Source organism: Pseudorca crassidens, chromosome 3 (assembly GCF_039906515.1).
Source record: "Pseudorca crassidens isolate mPseCra1 chromosome 3, mPseCra1.hap1, whole genome shotgun sequence".
Lineage (NCBI taxonomy): Eukaryota > Metazoa > Chordata > Mammalia > Artiodactyla > Delphinidae > Pseudorca > Pseudorca crassidens.
The window spans coordinates 102,027,846-102,044,447 of NC_090298.1; the positions used below are offsets into that span (position 1 = coordinate 102,027,846).

A 16,602-nucleotide genomic window follows, 5' to 3' on the forward strand; every position below is an offset into this window, starting at 1 on the left:
GGACTCTCAACCACTGAACCACCAGGGGAGCCCTCCAGCTCTCTTTTGATTTCCATTTGCACGGAATATCTTTTTCTATCCCCTCACTTTCAGTCTGTATGTGTCCCTGGGTCTGAAGTGGGTCTCTTGTAGACAGCATATGTATGGGTCTTGTTTTGGTATCCATTCAGCCAGTCTTTGTCGTTTGGTTAGAGCATCTAATCCATTTACATTTAAGGTAGTTATTGATATGTATGTTCCTGTTACCATTTTCTTAATTGTTTTGGGTTTGTTATTGTAAGTCTTTTCCTTCTCTTGTGTTTCCTGCTTAGAGAAATTCCTTTAGCATTTGTTGTAGAGCTGGTTTGGTGGTGCTGAATTGTCTTAGCTTTTGCTTGTCTGTAAAGGTTTTAATTTCTCTGTCGAATCGGAATGAGATCCTTGCTGGGTAAAGTAATCTTGGTTGTAGGTTTTTCCCTTTCATCACTTTAAATATGTCCTGCCACGCACTGCTGTCTTGCAGAGTTTCTTCTGAAAGATCAGCTGTTAACCTTATGGGGATTCCCTTGTACTTCCTTGCTTTTCCCTTGCTGCTTTTAATATTTTTTCTTTGTATTTAATTTTTGATAGTTTCATTAATATGTGTCTTGGCGTGTTTCTCCTTGGATTTATCCTGTATGGGACTCTCTGCGCTTCCTGCACTTGATTGACTATTTCCTTACCCATATTAAGGAAGTTTTCAACTATAATCTCTTCAAATATTTTTCTCAGTCCCTTTCTTTTTCTCTTCTTCTCCTGGGACCCCTATAATTCGAATGTTGATGCGTTTACTGTTGTACCAGAGGCCTCTGAGATTGTCCTCAATTCTTTCCATTCTTTTTTCTTTATTCTTCTCTGTGATAGTTATTTCTACTATTTTATCTTCCAGGTCACTTATCCGTTCTTCTGCCTCAGTTATTCTGCTATTGATTCCTTCTAGAGAATTTTTAATATCATTTATTGTCATGTTCATCATTGTGTGTTTGCTCTTTAGTTCTTCTAGGTCCTTGTTAAACGTTTCTTGTATTTTCTTCATTCTATTTCCAAGATTTTGGATCATCTTTACTATCATTACTCTGCTTCTTTTTCACGTAGACTACCTATTTTCTCTTCATTTGTTTGGTCTGGTGGGTTTTTACCTTGCTCCTTCATCTGCTGCGTGTTTCTCTGTCTTCTCATTTTGTTTAACTTACTGTGTTTGGGGTCACCTTTTTGCAGGCTGCAGGTTCGTAGTTCCCGTTGTTTTTGGTGTCTGCTCCCAGTGGGTAAGGTTGGTTCACTGGGTTGTGTAGGCTTCCTGGTGGAGGGGACTGGTGCCTGTGTTCTGGTGGATGAGGCTGGAGCTTGTTGTTCTGGTGGGCAGGACCACGTCCGGTGGTGTGTATTGGGATGTCAGTGAACTTATTATGATTTTAGGTAGCCTCTCTGCTAATGGGTGGGTTTGTGTTCCTGTCTTGCTAGTTGTCTGGCATAGACTGTCTAGCACTGTAGCTTGCTGGTCGTTGAGTGGAGCTGGGTCTTAGTGTTGAGATGGAGATCTCTGGAAGAGTTTTTGCCCTTTGATATTACTTGGGGTTGGGAGGTCTCTGGTGGACCAATGTCCTGAACTTGGCTCTCCCACCTCAGAGGCTCAGGCCTGACACCTGGCCAGAGCACCAAGAGCCTGTTATCCACACCGTTCAGAAGAAAAGGGAGAAAAAGGAAGGAAGGAAAGAAGGAAGGAAGGACGGAAGGAAGGATGAAAATAAAGTTATTAAAATAGAAAAATTATTAACAGCCTGAGGCGCAGTGTGTTCTCCAAGGGAAGTTGTCCCTGGATCACGGGACCCTGGCAGTGGCGGGCTGCACAGGCTCCTGGGAGGGGAGGTGTGGATAGTGACCTGTGCTCGCACACAGGGTTCTTGGTGGCTCCAGCAGCACCCTTAGCGTCTCATGCCCATCTCTGGTGTCCGCGCTGATAGCCGTGGCTCGCGTCTGTCTCTGGAGCTCCTTTAAGCGGAGCTCTTAATCCCCGCTCCCCGCGCACCGCGGAACAATGGTCTCTTGACTCTTAGGCAGTTCCAGAGTTTTTGCCGGATTCCCTCCCGGCGAGCTGTGGCACACTAGCCCCCTTCAGGCTGTGTTCACGCAGCCAACCCCAGTCCTCTCCCTGGCATCCGACCTCTGAAGCCGGAGCCTCAGCTCCTAGCCCCGCCCGCCCCGGTGGGTGAGCACACAAGCCTCTCGGGCTGGTGAGTGCTGGTCGCACCGATCCTCTGTGCGGGAATCTCTCCACTTTGCCCTCCGCACCCCTGTTGCTGTGCTCTCCTCCGTGGCTCCGAAGCTTCCCCCCTCCGCCACCTGCAGTCTCCGCCCGCGAAGGGGCTTCCTAGTGTGTGGAAACCTTTCCTCCTTCACAGCTCCCTCCCCCTGGTGCAGGTCCTGTCCCTATTCCCTTGTCTCTGTTTTTACATTTTTCTTTTGCCCTACCCAGCTACATGGGGAGTTTCTTGCCTTTTGGGATGTCTGAGGTCTTCTGCCAGCGTTCAGTAGGTGTTCTGTAGGAGTTGATCCACATGTAGATGTATTTCTGATGTATTTGTGGGGAGGAAGCTGACCTCCGCATCTTATCCTCTGCCATCTTGAAGGCGTGTCCCACTTGTGCCATATTTGAAGTTCAATTTTAAGCTAATTGATCACTTCTTCCTGCTTCTGTTTTCCCACCTCCTAGTTTCAGGCTTGGCCACTCGTTCAGGGATTTCTCTTGGGGAAGGAATTTGGCGTTGTCTCTTGACTTTTCTTCCTGCCTCCTCAGCCATTCATTATGCTGGCCCTTGCTCCTCCAGGGTTCATGTGGAATGGTTGGGTATGAAAGGGAAAAGGCAAAAGTTTTTCAATGTATGATATGCTTTCAAATGCTGTTTCTTTTGTGAGGAAGTTTTGGTTCTTCAGAGGCTTTACACTGACCTCTTCTGTAAAACAAACAAACAGACTTACAAATACTGCTATACATAAATATATGCATGCACAGGCATTACTAAAAAGGTCTGGGCCATACAAAACAAATTGAAAGTAATGTTTACCTCTGAGTAGAGCAAGCGGAATGAGGGACAAGGGGTATGGGCATCTCAAGGGTATTTTTACTTTGTATTATTTGAATTCTTATAACATGTAGAATGTATTTTGGATATTTGGTAAACAAAAAGCTATATATTGAAAATAACATGAAACATTGCAAATGGGAAATTACCTCCTTCTAAATAGAAAAAGTGTAGAAGGGCCCTTTTAAAGAAAACGGTCTAAAACAAAATATGTATATGTTTATTAACTTTAAAAAACTGTAGTGTTTTCAGGTGAGTTTTATGATAAAGTTATAATAGGGAAAAAACTTAGAGATACAGCTTTGATTTATTTTTGGTGTGGGTTGTTCCTAAAAATCATGTTTTGAAGCATCATCTACGTATAATATAAAACATAGATTTTTAGTGTAGTTTGAAGAGTTTAGACAAATGTATACACCTGTGTAATCCCCTCCCAATCAAGATATAGAACATTCCTTTCCCACCATAAAGTTCCCTTATGCCACTTTCCAAACTTCCCACCACCCTAGGCAACACCTGATCTGATTTCTGTCACCACAGCTTATTTTTGTGGATTCTGGAACTTCATATAACAAGAGTCATATAATATGTACTCATTTGTGCCTGACTTACCTCAATCTCATATCTGAGAGATTGATCCATGTTGTTACATGTATCAGCAGTTCTTTCCTTTTTATTTACTGAGTAGTATTCCATTGAATGAATATATCAGTTTATATATCTATTCTCCTGTTACTAGACATTAGGATTGTTTCCAGTTTTTGGCTGTTATGAATAAGCTGCTATAAATACTGGTGTACAAATCTTTCTCTAAACATATGTTTTCAGTTCTCTTGAGTAAATACCTAAGGGTGGTATTGTTAGGTCATAGGATAGGTATATATTTTAATTACAATAAACTATCAAACTTTTCCCCAAAGTTGTACTATTTTATATTTCCATCAGGAATTGCAAATTCTATTTATTCCTCATTCTTGCCTGGAGTTTTCTTTGTTGAGAGGTTTTTGACTACTGATTCAGTATCCTTACTTGCTATTGTTCTGTTGAGATTTTTCTTTTTTTTTTTTCTTTAATGATTCCCACAGATTCCCTCAGTGATCCTGATGAGGCGAGACCTGAGTGGGCCTCCCAGGAAGCATCCTGCCATACCTGGGGAGCTGGATGTCCATCTTGGACTCTTGTTTTCCCGCTGGAGAAACCATAGGCTTGGGGGGTCCTGTAGGTGTAGTGCTGTGCCAGGCTTGGGGGAGGGACAGTGTGGTCAGAGTGTAGCCACTCCTCTTACCCTTCTCTGTCTCTCTGGTCCAGGAGGGTGCTTTAGCCTTACCCCCGGGTTCTGGGATTTTTTTTTTAGTGTTGTTGGTGGATAGTTGCTAGTTGGTCTTCTTGTGAGGGGGACTGAAGTTGGGAATGACCTGTGTTGCTCTCTTGATGACGTCACCCTATAAGGTTTTCTGCACACACAGTCATGATGTCTCTGAATAACAACAGCTTTGCCTTTTCCTTTCCAGTTTTCATGCCTTTTGCATCTTTTCTTGCCTTATTGTACAGGCTAGTTCTTCTGTACAATGTTGAATAGAAGATCTGAGAGCAAACATTCTTGTGTTTTCTCCTAGTCTTGGTGAAGAGTTCAGTGTTTCACCATTTAAGTGTGATATTGTCTGTAGCTTTTCTTGTAGGAAAAACCCTTTTATTAGGTTTAAGTTTGATTCTCTTTCTGGATTACTGAGAGGTTTTAATCATTAACAGGTTGAATTTTGTCAAATGTATTTTCTTGTCTGTTGAGATATTTTCTTTTCCTACTAATTTGGTGAATTTATTTCAAATATTAAGTCTTACATTTCTAGTATTAAACCCTGTTTGATTATTATTTATTAAATTTTTTTATATATTTGCTTATATTTTGTGAAGAACTTTTTTATCTATTCTTATGAGAAACACTGGTCTAATTTTCTTTGCTTCAAGTGTTAGTCAGGCTTTTTTTCAGAGTTCTGCTGATCTCACAAAGTAAATTGACAAGTATTCCTTATTCTTGTTTTTTCTGAAAGAGTTTTTGTAAGAATAGTATTATTTTTTTCCTTAAATATTTGATAGATTCACCAGTGATACTGTCTTTATGGGAAGATTTTTTTTTAAAGAAATTCAATTTAGATTCAGAACTATTGATATTTTCTGTTTCATCTTGTATCCCTATGTTGTTTCATCTTGTATCCCTATGTTGGATTTTTCAAAGAATTTTTAAAATTTCATCTAAGTTATCAAATTTATTGTCATAAAGTTGCTCATAATAGTTCTTTATTCTTATAGTATTTATAAGATTTTAGTAATATCCCTCCTTTCATTCTTGTTATTGGTTATTTGTATATTTTCCCTTTTTATTCTTGATCATTTTTACTAGGCAACACCAATTTTATTGACTGTTTTCAAAGAGTAAACTTTGGCTTTATTTTCTCTATTGTATTGATTTTGCTCCCTGGATAATTTCTTTAGATCTCCTTTCAGGTTTGTTGACACCTTCTGCTTTACCCAGTCTACTTTTGAACGTATCCAATGATGTTTTTCATTTCAGATATGATCCTTTTTATTCTAGCGTTTCTGTTGTTTGTTTGTTTTGTTTCTTTGATATTCTCCTAGTTATCTGCCGAGAATTCCAATGTTTTCACTTGTTAAGACTATGTTTTCATGTAAGCCTATGGAATATTAAGAATAGTGCTATTAAAGTACTTCCTCAAGTTATGTCTAATTTTTCTAACATTGTAAGGAGAAAACCTAGATCATTGATTAAATACTTCTTTTCTAATATAGGCATTTAAAGCTTCTAATTTTCTTCTGAGCATTGCTTGAGTTGCAACCTACAAAATTTAATGTGTTATATTTCCTTATTATTCTGTGAAAAATTTTTTCTAGTTTCCCATCTGACTTATTTTTCAACTCATGAGTTACTTAAAAGTGTGTTTAAATTTCAAATATTTGGGGATTTTCTAGATATCATATAATTATTGTTTCCTTATCTAATTCTGTTTTGATCAGAGAGTATACTCTAATGTTTGAGTTATTTGAGACTTAAATAATGACAGCATATGATCTTTCTTGATGAACATTGAAAGGGAATATTATTCTTCAGTTTTGGATATTGTATTTAATAAATGTCAGTTAGTTCAGGGTAATCAATGGTATTATTTAGATCTCCTCTGTCAGTATACATACTGATATTTTTGTCTTCTACTTTATCAGTTATTGAAACAACAGTGTGTTAACATTTCAACTATGATTGTCTTTTTCAAACAATCATTTCAAACAAATCATTGTTTTTTAAAGTCTGCTTCATTTTGCTCATTTTTATGTCATTTTTATGATTTTTATGTCTTTCTGTTGAATTGATATTTTTGTTATTATGAAGTGGACCTCTGTATCTTTGGAGATACTCCCTTGTTTTGGTGTTTACTTTGTATGATAATATAGTCTCTCAAGCTTATTTTACTTGCTGTTTGCATAGTATCTCTTTTTCTATTATTCTTCCTTTTTTTAAAAAATAAATTTATTTTATTTTTGGCTGCACTGGGTCTTCGTTGCAGTGTGCAGGTTTTCTCTAGTTGTGGTGAGCGGGGACTATTCTTTGTTGCACTGCGCGGACTTCTCATTGTGGTGGCTTCTCGTTGCAGAGCACGGGCTCTAGGTGTGTGGGCTTCAGTTGTTGTGGTGCACGGGCTCAGTAGTTGTGGCTCGCAGGCTTCAGAGCACAGGCTCAGTAGTTGTGGCACAGGGGCTTAGTTGCTCCGTGGCATGTGGGACCTTTCCAGACCAGGCCTCGAACCCATGTCCTCTGCATTGGCAGGAGGATTCCTAACCTCTGCGCCACCAGGAAAGCCCTCTTTTTCTATTCTTTCACTTTCAGTCTATCTGTGTCTTTGTATTTAAAGTTGTTTCTTAGAGACAGCATATAGTTGGATCTTGATTTTTTAATATAGCCTTTTGCCTTTTATTAGGAAAACATGATCCATTTTCATTACATGTGTGTTTTTAAGTCTATTCTCTTGCTGTTTTCCTTTTTGTCTCATATCTCTTATTTCTCTTCGTTTTAATCAAATGTTTGTCATTCTACTTTATTTCTTGTGTTAACTTTTTAGATATTTATGTTGTAATTAATTTTTAGTATTTGTCTAGGTATCGCAATATGCATTTTTAACTTAACATGGGCTTCTTAAAATTAATACTGAACCACTTCATTCTTAACAAATATAAGAATCTTAAAATAATATAATTCCATTTACCACCTGCCCCTGCCATTTCTCTTGTTATACACATATTTTATTTCCACATATGTTATAAGTGACACTAAGAAATTATTTGTGCTTTAAAGAGTAATTTATCTTTTAAGGAAATGAATACACATGCATTTCCCATTTCTAGTGTTCCTCATTTCTTCTTGAAGTTTCAGATTTCTGTCTGGTATCATGTGATTTAATTAAGCCTAATGCACTATTTAAAAAGTATTTCTTGTTGTGCAAGTGTGCTGGTGACTAATTAGCTTCCTTCATCTGAAAATGGCTTTCTTTCACTTTCAGTTTTAAAGACTAATTTTTATTGGATGTCATGTTCTGGGTTGAGAGTTCTTTTCCTCCTTTCATCGCTTTGAACGTATTCTCCCATTTTCTTTTGGGTCTCCATTGTTTCTGATAAGAAGTTAGAAGTTCACCTGTATGTCGTGTAGTTTTTCTCTGTCTGCTTTCAAGATTTTCCCTTTATTTTGGGGTTTTGGCACTTTGATGTACCTAGGTTTAATTTGCTTTGTACCTATCCTTTATGGGATTGCTGAGTTTCCTCATTTTGTAGGTTAGTGTTTTTCAGTAAATTTGGGAAATTTTCAACCACTATTTCTTCAAATATTTTTTTCTGCTCCAGTCTCTTTCTTTAATGTAATAGGACTTCAACAGCTATTTAGTAATTTTGAAGTCCTGTCTTCTAATATCAATATCAGGGTCATCTTGGAGTCTGTTTCCTTTGATGGCTTTGTTTCCTGTCTGCATGTCACATTTACTGCTCATTTTCATGTGTGGACATTATGAATTCACCATTGTTGAAAGTCTGGTTTTGGGTTTTTTTTCCTCTGTTTTAAGTGTGTCAAGTTTCATTCTGGAATGTAGTTAGTGTAATTGGAGGTATTCTTAATCCTATCTAGGCTTGGTTTTAGGCTTTAGTTGGGCCAGTGTGTAGTAGTCCTTACTCTAGGGTATGGTCCTTACTCTAAAGACTTGGTCTTTCTGGTATTTCAGCTAAATTCTGGGATATTAATGAGATTCCTCCACCATGACTAAATAGGAACTTTAAGATATTCTAGCATTGCACAGCCTTTAGTATCTCCATTCTTTATTTAACCCCATAGTAGCCTTTGTCTGCTAGCCTAACTTCTGCCCTGTCACCTCCTATCCCTAAAACTGTACAATTGCCTCACCTTCAGTACTGTGAGGTCCTGCAAATTCCACTAGCTTCAACAGTCCCAAACTCTGATCTATGATCACTGAGCCTGAGCCTCCATTTCCCTGTGCTGTAGTCAGAAAATTGTCCCTAGCTGGAGATCTTGGGTGAAGGTGGAAATCACCTTCTGTGTTTCTGTTTTCTCTTACACTGCCTATTATCCAGTGCCTGAAAACAGGTGCTTCATATGTTTTGTCCAGTTTCATAATTATTTATAGCAAGAGGGGAAGTTCAGTATCAGTTACTCTATTATAGCTGGAAAGAGAGCAAACAGTATATGTAAAAATGATTCGATTTTACTTATACCAAACAGATGCTTATAGTTTCATTTGCAATATTGAGTATGGTAAATATAATAAGAAACTTTATAAATAGATTAGGTGTTAGGAATAATTGCATATTTGGTGGGTTGCTAAAAGCTGATGAGAAAATACTATTTATTTCAACCCTTGTTATGATTGCTCCATTCCCATATATAGTTATAGATAATATATACTTAATGGGTAATAAATATTTGAATAAATGAAGATCAAATGAGAATGTATATTTGAAAAGCCTTTGAAAATTATGAAGTGTATGAATATGTGGAAGATATTTTTATTAAGATCTTTTACTAATTTGCAAAATGTATTCTCTCTTTCTGCTTTAATTTAAATTGAAAATCTTATATTGACTTACTGGAATTCTTTGAGTATTTTTTTTTTTAATTGACATGATTCTAAGTTGGAAGGACTTGGTTAGTGAATGTATATTGGCTTATGAAACACTCAATACATTTTTTCTTTTAAACAGTGATTTTATTTATTTTTATTTTTTCTTTATTTTTAGCCATGTTGGGTCTTAGTTGTGGCATGCGAGATCTTTCGTTGTGACACGGGCTCTTCGTTGTGGTGCGCAGGCCTCTCTCTAGTTGCGGCGTGTGGGTTTTCTCTCTCCAGTTGTGGTGCACCGGCTCCAGAGCGCGTGGGCTCTGTAGTTTGCGGCATATGGGCTCTCTTGTTGAGGCGTGTGAGCTGAGTAGTTGTGGCACGCGGGCTTAGTTGCCCCACAGCATGTAGGATCTTAGTTCCCCAACCAGGGATTGAACCCGCGTCCCCTGCGTTGGAGGGCGGAGTCTTTACCCCTGGACCACCGGGGAAGTCCCTCTCAATACATTTTTGTTACTTTTATTTATTTTTAAGAAGTAACCAAATCACTGATTTCTTTGTTTGGTTTTGTTTTTCTGATCCCTTTGGTATTAAAGTATAGGAATAAAGGGTAATGATTAAGAGGCTACTGAGGTTAGATTTCAGTGGGCATCAACAAATAGTGATAGTCCATTGCCTAAACTTTGGTTATGTTATTAATTTCCCAAACATATGTTTTTTGATTCTCTAAGTTGACTGATTTTCTTTTCTTACTATTCTAGGTCACTATCAATATCAGCTCACATCATTGAAAAGATAATTTTGAAGACATGTTTTGCTGAAAAGAAAACTGAGAAAAATTTTACGAATGGGATGAACACGCATCAGTTAATTGACTACCTACTGCAATTTGAATGTTAACATTACCCACCTGGTACAGTTACCTAGTGATGTACCTGTTCTCACGATACCCTATTTCAGTGTGGTCGTCTTGATTAAAGAATTCAAAGTGGAGTACCGCAAACTTGATATGGATAATAAAAAGAAAGACAAGGACAAATCAGATGATAGAATGGCACGACCTAGTGGTCGGTCAGGACACAACACTCGAGGAACTGGTTCTTCATCCTCTGGAGTTTTAATGGTTGGACCTAACTTTAGAGTCGGAAAAAAAATTGGATGTGGGAATTTTGGAGAATTACGATTAGGTAAGACTATTTTATTTATTCCATAAAGTTGGGAGCATTTTTTAAAATGAAAGATACTTTTTAATGAAGTGATTTAGTTACTTGTTTAGTTGTTTGTTGTGGTAATTTTAAAGAATATAGATATTAGGAATTTCTAATATACTTCTATTTTCATTTGTCAGTAATTCCCTAGTATAACAATGTCTGTTTACTTGAGATAAACCATCCAGAATATGAGAAAAAAGAAAAAGTAAATTAAAAAGCCCCAAGAGGCTGAAATAGATACCAGGAAAGCCTTTGCAATGTATTTTTTAGGAATGATATTTAGGCTACCTTTTCTGCTTTGAAAACATTTAGTAACTGGTTACTTTAGGAGGATATGTATGGCTTAAAATCAAGGTAATATGCTGAAACTGCATCAAAAATCAGTGAAATTTACAGTGTTGTAATCTATTCTCCCCTTCCCCCAAGTATATCCAGGGTAGTTTAGGAATCTATATTCTTAATAAGGGACACAAAGTACTGACTCAGTTTATTCTTATAATCAGGTAAGTTTGGGAAACACTGGTCTAATTTAAACCTCCTAACTACATTTAAGGCATTTGAAACTCAGTGAGGGAAGGTTTCTTGACAAATGTCATACAGCAATTTAAGATGGACTCGCGATCCAAATCTACATTTTTAACTCCTAGTGCAATAAAGATATGGCTATCTTCACTGAAGAGAAACAAGAAGGAGGGTAGCACAGTTTTATGGGAGTCAGTACTGAGGTACCCTGAGGGCTCTTTGGTCAATGCAAGAGTGTAAACTTCGGAAATAAAAAGAAAAAACTTGGCTTCACAATTTTCATTAGATTCAACCCTGGTGTTAGAAATATAAGCAATTGTATGTTCATCTACTCGACTACTTCTCCTTTTTCATTGTGTAAAACACTCTAATTTGTAGTTATTCCTTCATTTTATTACTGTTTTATGTAGCTAGTGTACATTAAATCTTTGAATGAAGCAAGGCAATAAAAGGCAACGACATATTTTGTACATTGCTGTTAAATGATGTGTCTGACAGACTCTTCTGCGTTTTAGAAGGGACGCAAATATTTGAAAGGGTGAATGTTCTACATTTTATTTTTTGAAGGATATTGAATTAGATATTTTGAAATTCTTAAATTGTTTCTGATTTTGGCATTAGAAAAAAACCCAGGTTATTTACTTATCCAACCTTGAACTATTATACATCCATCTATCCATTCAAAATTTATTGCATGTCTACAGTATTATGTATGAGGCATGATTAGGCACTGATGATACACTAGAAAAATATAAAATTTGTCTCTGCCATTATGGAATATATAAGTCATTTAACTATGTGGGGCTTCAAATTTCTCAACTTTAAAATGGGATTATTTCCACTTCCTAAATTATTGTGAAGATTAAATTTAGATAATAGTATAAAAGGACCAGCACTATACTTGCCTGTTTTAGGAAAACAATGATTGTTCTGCTCCATTAAAAAGATATCAAGATATTTGTTTTTAATTAAAATTATAGCATGTTATATTTATTTAAATTTATTTATATAAATTAGTTTTATAGCTATATATTTTGTCGTATATAAATATTTGTACTTCACCTGTCACTCTGTCTCTCTTTGTGTATATGACTATAGTACCGTAGTACTTCGGCATTTTTTATTCAAAATTGGTTTCATGTAATTTATTTCAAAATAGCTACATATATATACATCTGTGTATGTGCATGTATGTATATATGTGTGTGTGTATGTGTGTGTATACACACAAAACAATCTAGTGGCGCATTTTAACTAGGGCAATATGAGAAACCGTATGTACCCATATATACTGAAACTATATATGCTATGTACTGAAAAAACAGCAAAATAACCCTTTCTTTTGCAGTCTGTGAATGAGCAGGAATAGGCATAAGATGACTTACTAGTCCATCCATCCATCCATCCATCCATCATCTATTTATCTATCTCTCTGTACCTGATCTATCTATGGGTTTTAATTATATATTTGTGTACATCTATTTATTTAAATGTATTATCTATACATGTAACTGTGTTTTATGTGTACTTATGATACATGTAACATATACACTTGAAGAACTAATTTAATCATATTTTTCTCTCTTGATAGACTACTAAATAAAGGGACGTTTTATTCCTTTTTCTAAAGGTCCCAAGTGATTTCTCTGTACAGAAAAAGTTGTGATAAGTATCATTCTTTCTGTACCTGGATAAGCATGCTAATGTTAAAAGCTGGTTTGAATTCTTAAGGTGCTTTCTTTAAAACCATGTTAATAAACATTTGATTTCTGGCACTGAAATTTTTGTGCTTAGTATTGGGTAAAAAAGAATATAAGGTTACAGGTAAGGGATTTTCAACGAAGATGCTATTAGCACCTTGGGCTGGACAGTTTTTTTTTTGTTGTTGTTGTTGAGGACTGTCCAGTGTACTGCATGGTGTTTAGAACTTCAGACTTCTTGGGCACTAAATAGGAGTTGCATCTCCACATGCAACCCCAAATGCCCTTCCCCCAACCTCCACTGCCATTTCTAAATGCCCCAAGGAGAGACACTATTACCCTCTGTTGAAAGTACAGAAAAAAAAAGAAAGTTGGACATAAAAATTGAACTTGAGATTAAAAAAAAATAGTTGAACTTTTGAAATAATCTAAAATTAAGTAAATGTATTTACTGTCATTTTATCTGTATTTTTAATTGTAAAATGATGAATTGATATATTTTTGGTTTTATTTTATCTTTGTATTGTGGTAAGGCTTGCATCCTGCTGCATGTTAGATGTAGTTCTAGCTTAGACGATCAACCAAAACCCCTAGAAATGTTTTTAACAGGCACTGAATGAGATAAAACAAAGCTAGGTAAAATGTGGGGTTATACTGTATATATTTTTTATTTTCCCATGATGCTTTAACATCTTAAAAAAACCTTTCTGGTCAACCATATTTCAATTAAAAAAAACAGAAACAAAAACCTGAGGTGAGACCTCTTACTGCAGATGTGTTCCAGAATATATGGAGTATCTTTCTGCTTTACAGTTCAGCCAACATAACATTGCTTTAATAATAAAAACAAAAAAACCTCAAAACCTTTCTAGCTGTGGAGAGACTGCTCCTCTACAGGCTAGCCAGTTCTTAAAGATAGCAAAGGACTCAACTGGGAGCATGCCTTGATGCAAACTAAACAATCCAGAGCCATACCTCCTCTCTGGCCCATACACTCCAGAAGGCAGTTTTCCTCTTCCTTAACTCATCCCATAGCCAAGTACAAGACAACTAGAGACTGCCCACCAAAGGCTAACAGAATTATTCAAATTACCCAGTCCTAAGCTGTTTACCCTGCCCCGCCTTGCCTTTCCTGCAGAAACACCCATAAAGGCCTTGGCCTAAGCTCTTCCCTTGCTCCTGTCTTCTACCACCTAACCAAAACATGATGCTTCTTCTGTGACCCCCTTTCTAGGACCTGGAGTATAATAAACTTTGTTTTCCTGAGCTTCTTCTGTGTCCCCTCTTGTGGCTAAACCTGACTGACCATGACGTAAAGGAACACAGAACAAGGGTGTTATATATTTGTCTGTGAATTCCCATTATCTGAAATAGGATATTGTAAATTTTGATATAATTAAGTAGACCACAGGAGTTTTTATAACTTCTTTTATTTTTGTTTTTTCTCCTCTTGTTCCTGTATAGCTTATAACTCTTCTTAATTTATTGTTTATATTTAAGAATTGTTTTGTTGAAAATTCTGCAGGCCTTACAGTATATATCAAGTAAATATACAGATTTGAGTGGATTCATCATTTTTATAAATGTTTATTGATTTTTTACTTTTACTAATTCAAGCTTCAAACTTATCTGAAAAATGTAATAATAAGGAATAGACTATGATGCTATAACAAAGAGATCCTAGAATATAGTGGTGTTAGGCAAAATCGTTTCTTTCTTTTTCACGTAACACAGACCAGAAGGACAGCACCCAGAGCTGCAGGGTGTCTCCGCATGCTCAATATGTGGCTTCAGTCTCTCTTCCAGCCAGCCAGCAAGAAGAAGAAAAAGGGCCAGAAGAGCACATGTTCATTCTTGGAAGTGGGGAGTGACATACCTTAACATCGACTCATATCCAGAACTTGATCACGTGGTCGCACCAAGCTGAAAAAGAGGCTAGAAATTTAGTCGAGCTGGACAACCATTTTAAAACTCGGGCATTCTATTATTAGGGAAGGGGCACAAGTATATTTTGGTTAATTAGTAATCCCTGATATAAACATATATGTAGTTTCTGTAGAACATAGTTTTATAACAGTGACCACCCAAATGCCACAAAATTGGTAAAACCATCTTTTCAAGTTCAGTGTGGCACAAAGCTCTGTTGGAAATGTCGTTTGAAATTGGATTTAAAACATCAGTTAGCTGGAACCAGTCTACTTGGAGCCTTCTCTTAACTGCATTCCCTCTATACATATACTCCCTCTCTTTTGCTCGTATTTTACCCACAAACACATATTCTGTGCATTGTTAGTTCATATGTATAACAAATATCGATTAAAAGCCAATTATTTAAGGCTATGCCTATGCAAGGTGACAAAAATGCATTGGTAGTGTTGTTCAACCTATGTTCATCTTTATAAATATAACCCTCAAAGTTCAGCAAAATATCTAATGTTCAAAAAAAGGTGACACTTTTAGGATTTTGTACTTTCTGCTGTGACTTAAAAGTAGACATTTGAACATGTAAATGCCAACAAAAACAGTACTTTTAGAAGTATATGGTTTATTTTGATTCTGTGGAATTTGTGTTTAACCTAACTTCTTGTCCTATGAATATTTTTCCCTGTGCGCTTGTGAATAAATATCATATACAGGATAATTATGAAAAGATGATAATGTCTTGAGGAAATATAAATTCCATATTTAAACTCAAAACACAATTGTTCCTTTGTTAGATACCAGTTTCTCAAGATTAAGTTTTTCATTGTACCATTAAATTATTCACCTCAAGCTTACTAGAGGAAGACTACAATTTTATACATAACGCATTCTTGAAAATATATATGAAGGCACATCTAAATGCTGAACTTATTGGCTAAAAATATGGCATGTTTTCTAAAATTTTTTTATATTTATGGGCTCAGTGAGTACCTCACTATAGCTGAGCATTCACCACTTTGGGTCCTCCTGTTGAACTCCATCTTTGTGATAAGTGTGACAGGTTTATGAGACTCATGCTATTTAGCATTAGAATGAATGCTTTTTTTCCCACTCATCTTTATAAAATAAGGACAAAACTCAGAAAAGCATTATAATATTTATATGAACAAACACTGCTGTACAGTGGTGGCAACAGTTCTAGGTATTTTCGCCATAAGTCTTTGCTGCAAGAAGTTTTACTGTTTGGCCATACAACTCATTGGCCATAAGGCAGTTTTGCTGTAAGGGGTGAAATAACTGATTGACGATTTGGTTTCAATGCTGTAATAGATAAAATAACTGGTTGACATTTTGTTTTGACAGTTTGGTTTCGACTGGTTGACAGTTTGCTTTCACTTCTCCACTGATGCAGTGCTTTCATTTTTTTTTTTTTTTTTTTTTGTGGTATGCGGGCCTCTCACTGCTGTGGCCTCTCCCGTTGCGGAGCACGGGCTCCGGACGCACAGGCTCAGCGGCCATGGCTCACGGGCCCAGCCCTTCCGCGGCACGTGGGATCTTCCCGGACCGGGGCACGAACCCGTGTCCCCTGCATCGGCAGGCGGACTCTCAACCACTGTGCCACCAGGGAAGCCCAGTGCTTTCATTTTTAATTTTTATTTTATATTGGAGTATACTTGATTTACAGTGTTATGTTTCAGGTGTACAGCAATATGATTTAGTTATATGTATATCTATTCTTTTTCAGATTCTTTTCCCATATAGGTTATTACAGAGTATTGAGTAGAGTTCCCTGTGCTATACAGTAGGTCCTTGTTGATTATCTATTTTATATATAGTAGTGTGTCTATCCCAACCTCCTAACCTCCTTATATTTTTATTTTATTTAAATCTTAGGCCTCATAATGGTCTAAATAGCGACGAGTAGCATGGTGGTCTTAAAATAGTGAATAAAACAACTACATATATTGACTTGATAGAAAATAAAATGATAAGAAAACTTACTAGAGGTATGACATAAGAGAGTGAA

General features: G+C 36.6%; 1 protein-coding gene across 8 annotated transcripts in view; it reads left to right on the plus strand.

Annotated features, from left to right (window-relative positions):
• The window catches only part of CSNK1G3 (casein kinase 1 gamma 3), a 128,599-nt gene that overhangs the window by 28,302 nt on the left and 83,695 nt on the right, over window positions 1-16,602 (plus strand). For all 8 annotated transcript variants that reach the window (XM_067731579.1, XM_067731582.1, XM_067731581.1 and 5 more), the window contains exon 2: window positions 9,982-10,407. In XM_067731579.1, the coding sequence (XP_067587680.1) occupies window positions 10,230-10,407 (178 nt within the window). In that variant the 5' untranslated portion in view covers window positions 9,982-10,229. The remainder of the gene's footprint in view (window positions 1-9,981; window positions 10,408-16,602) is intronic.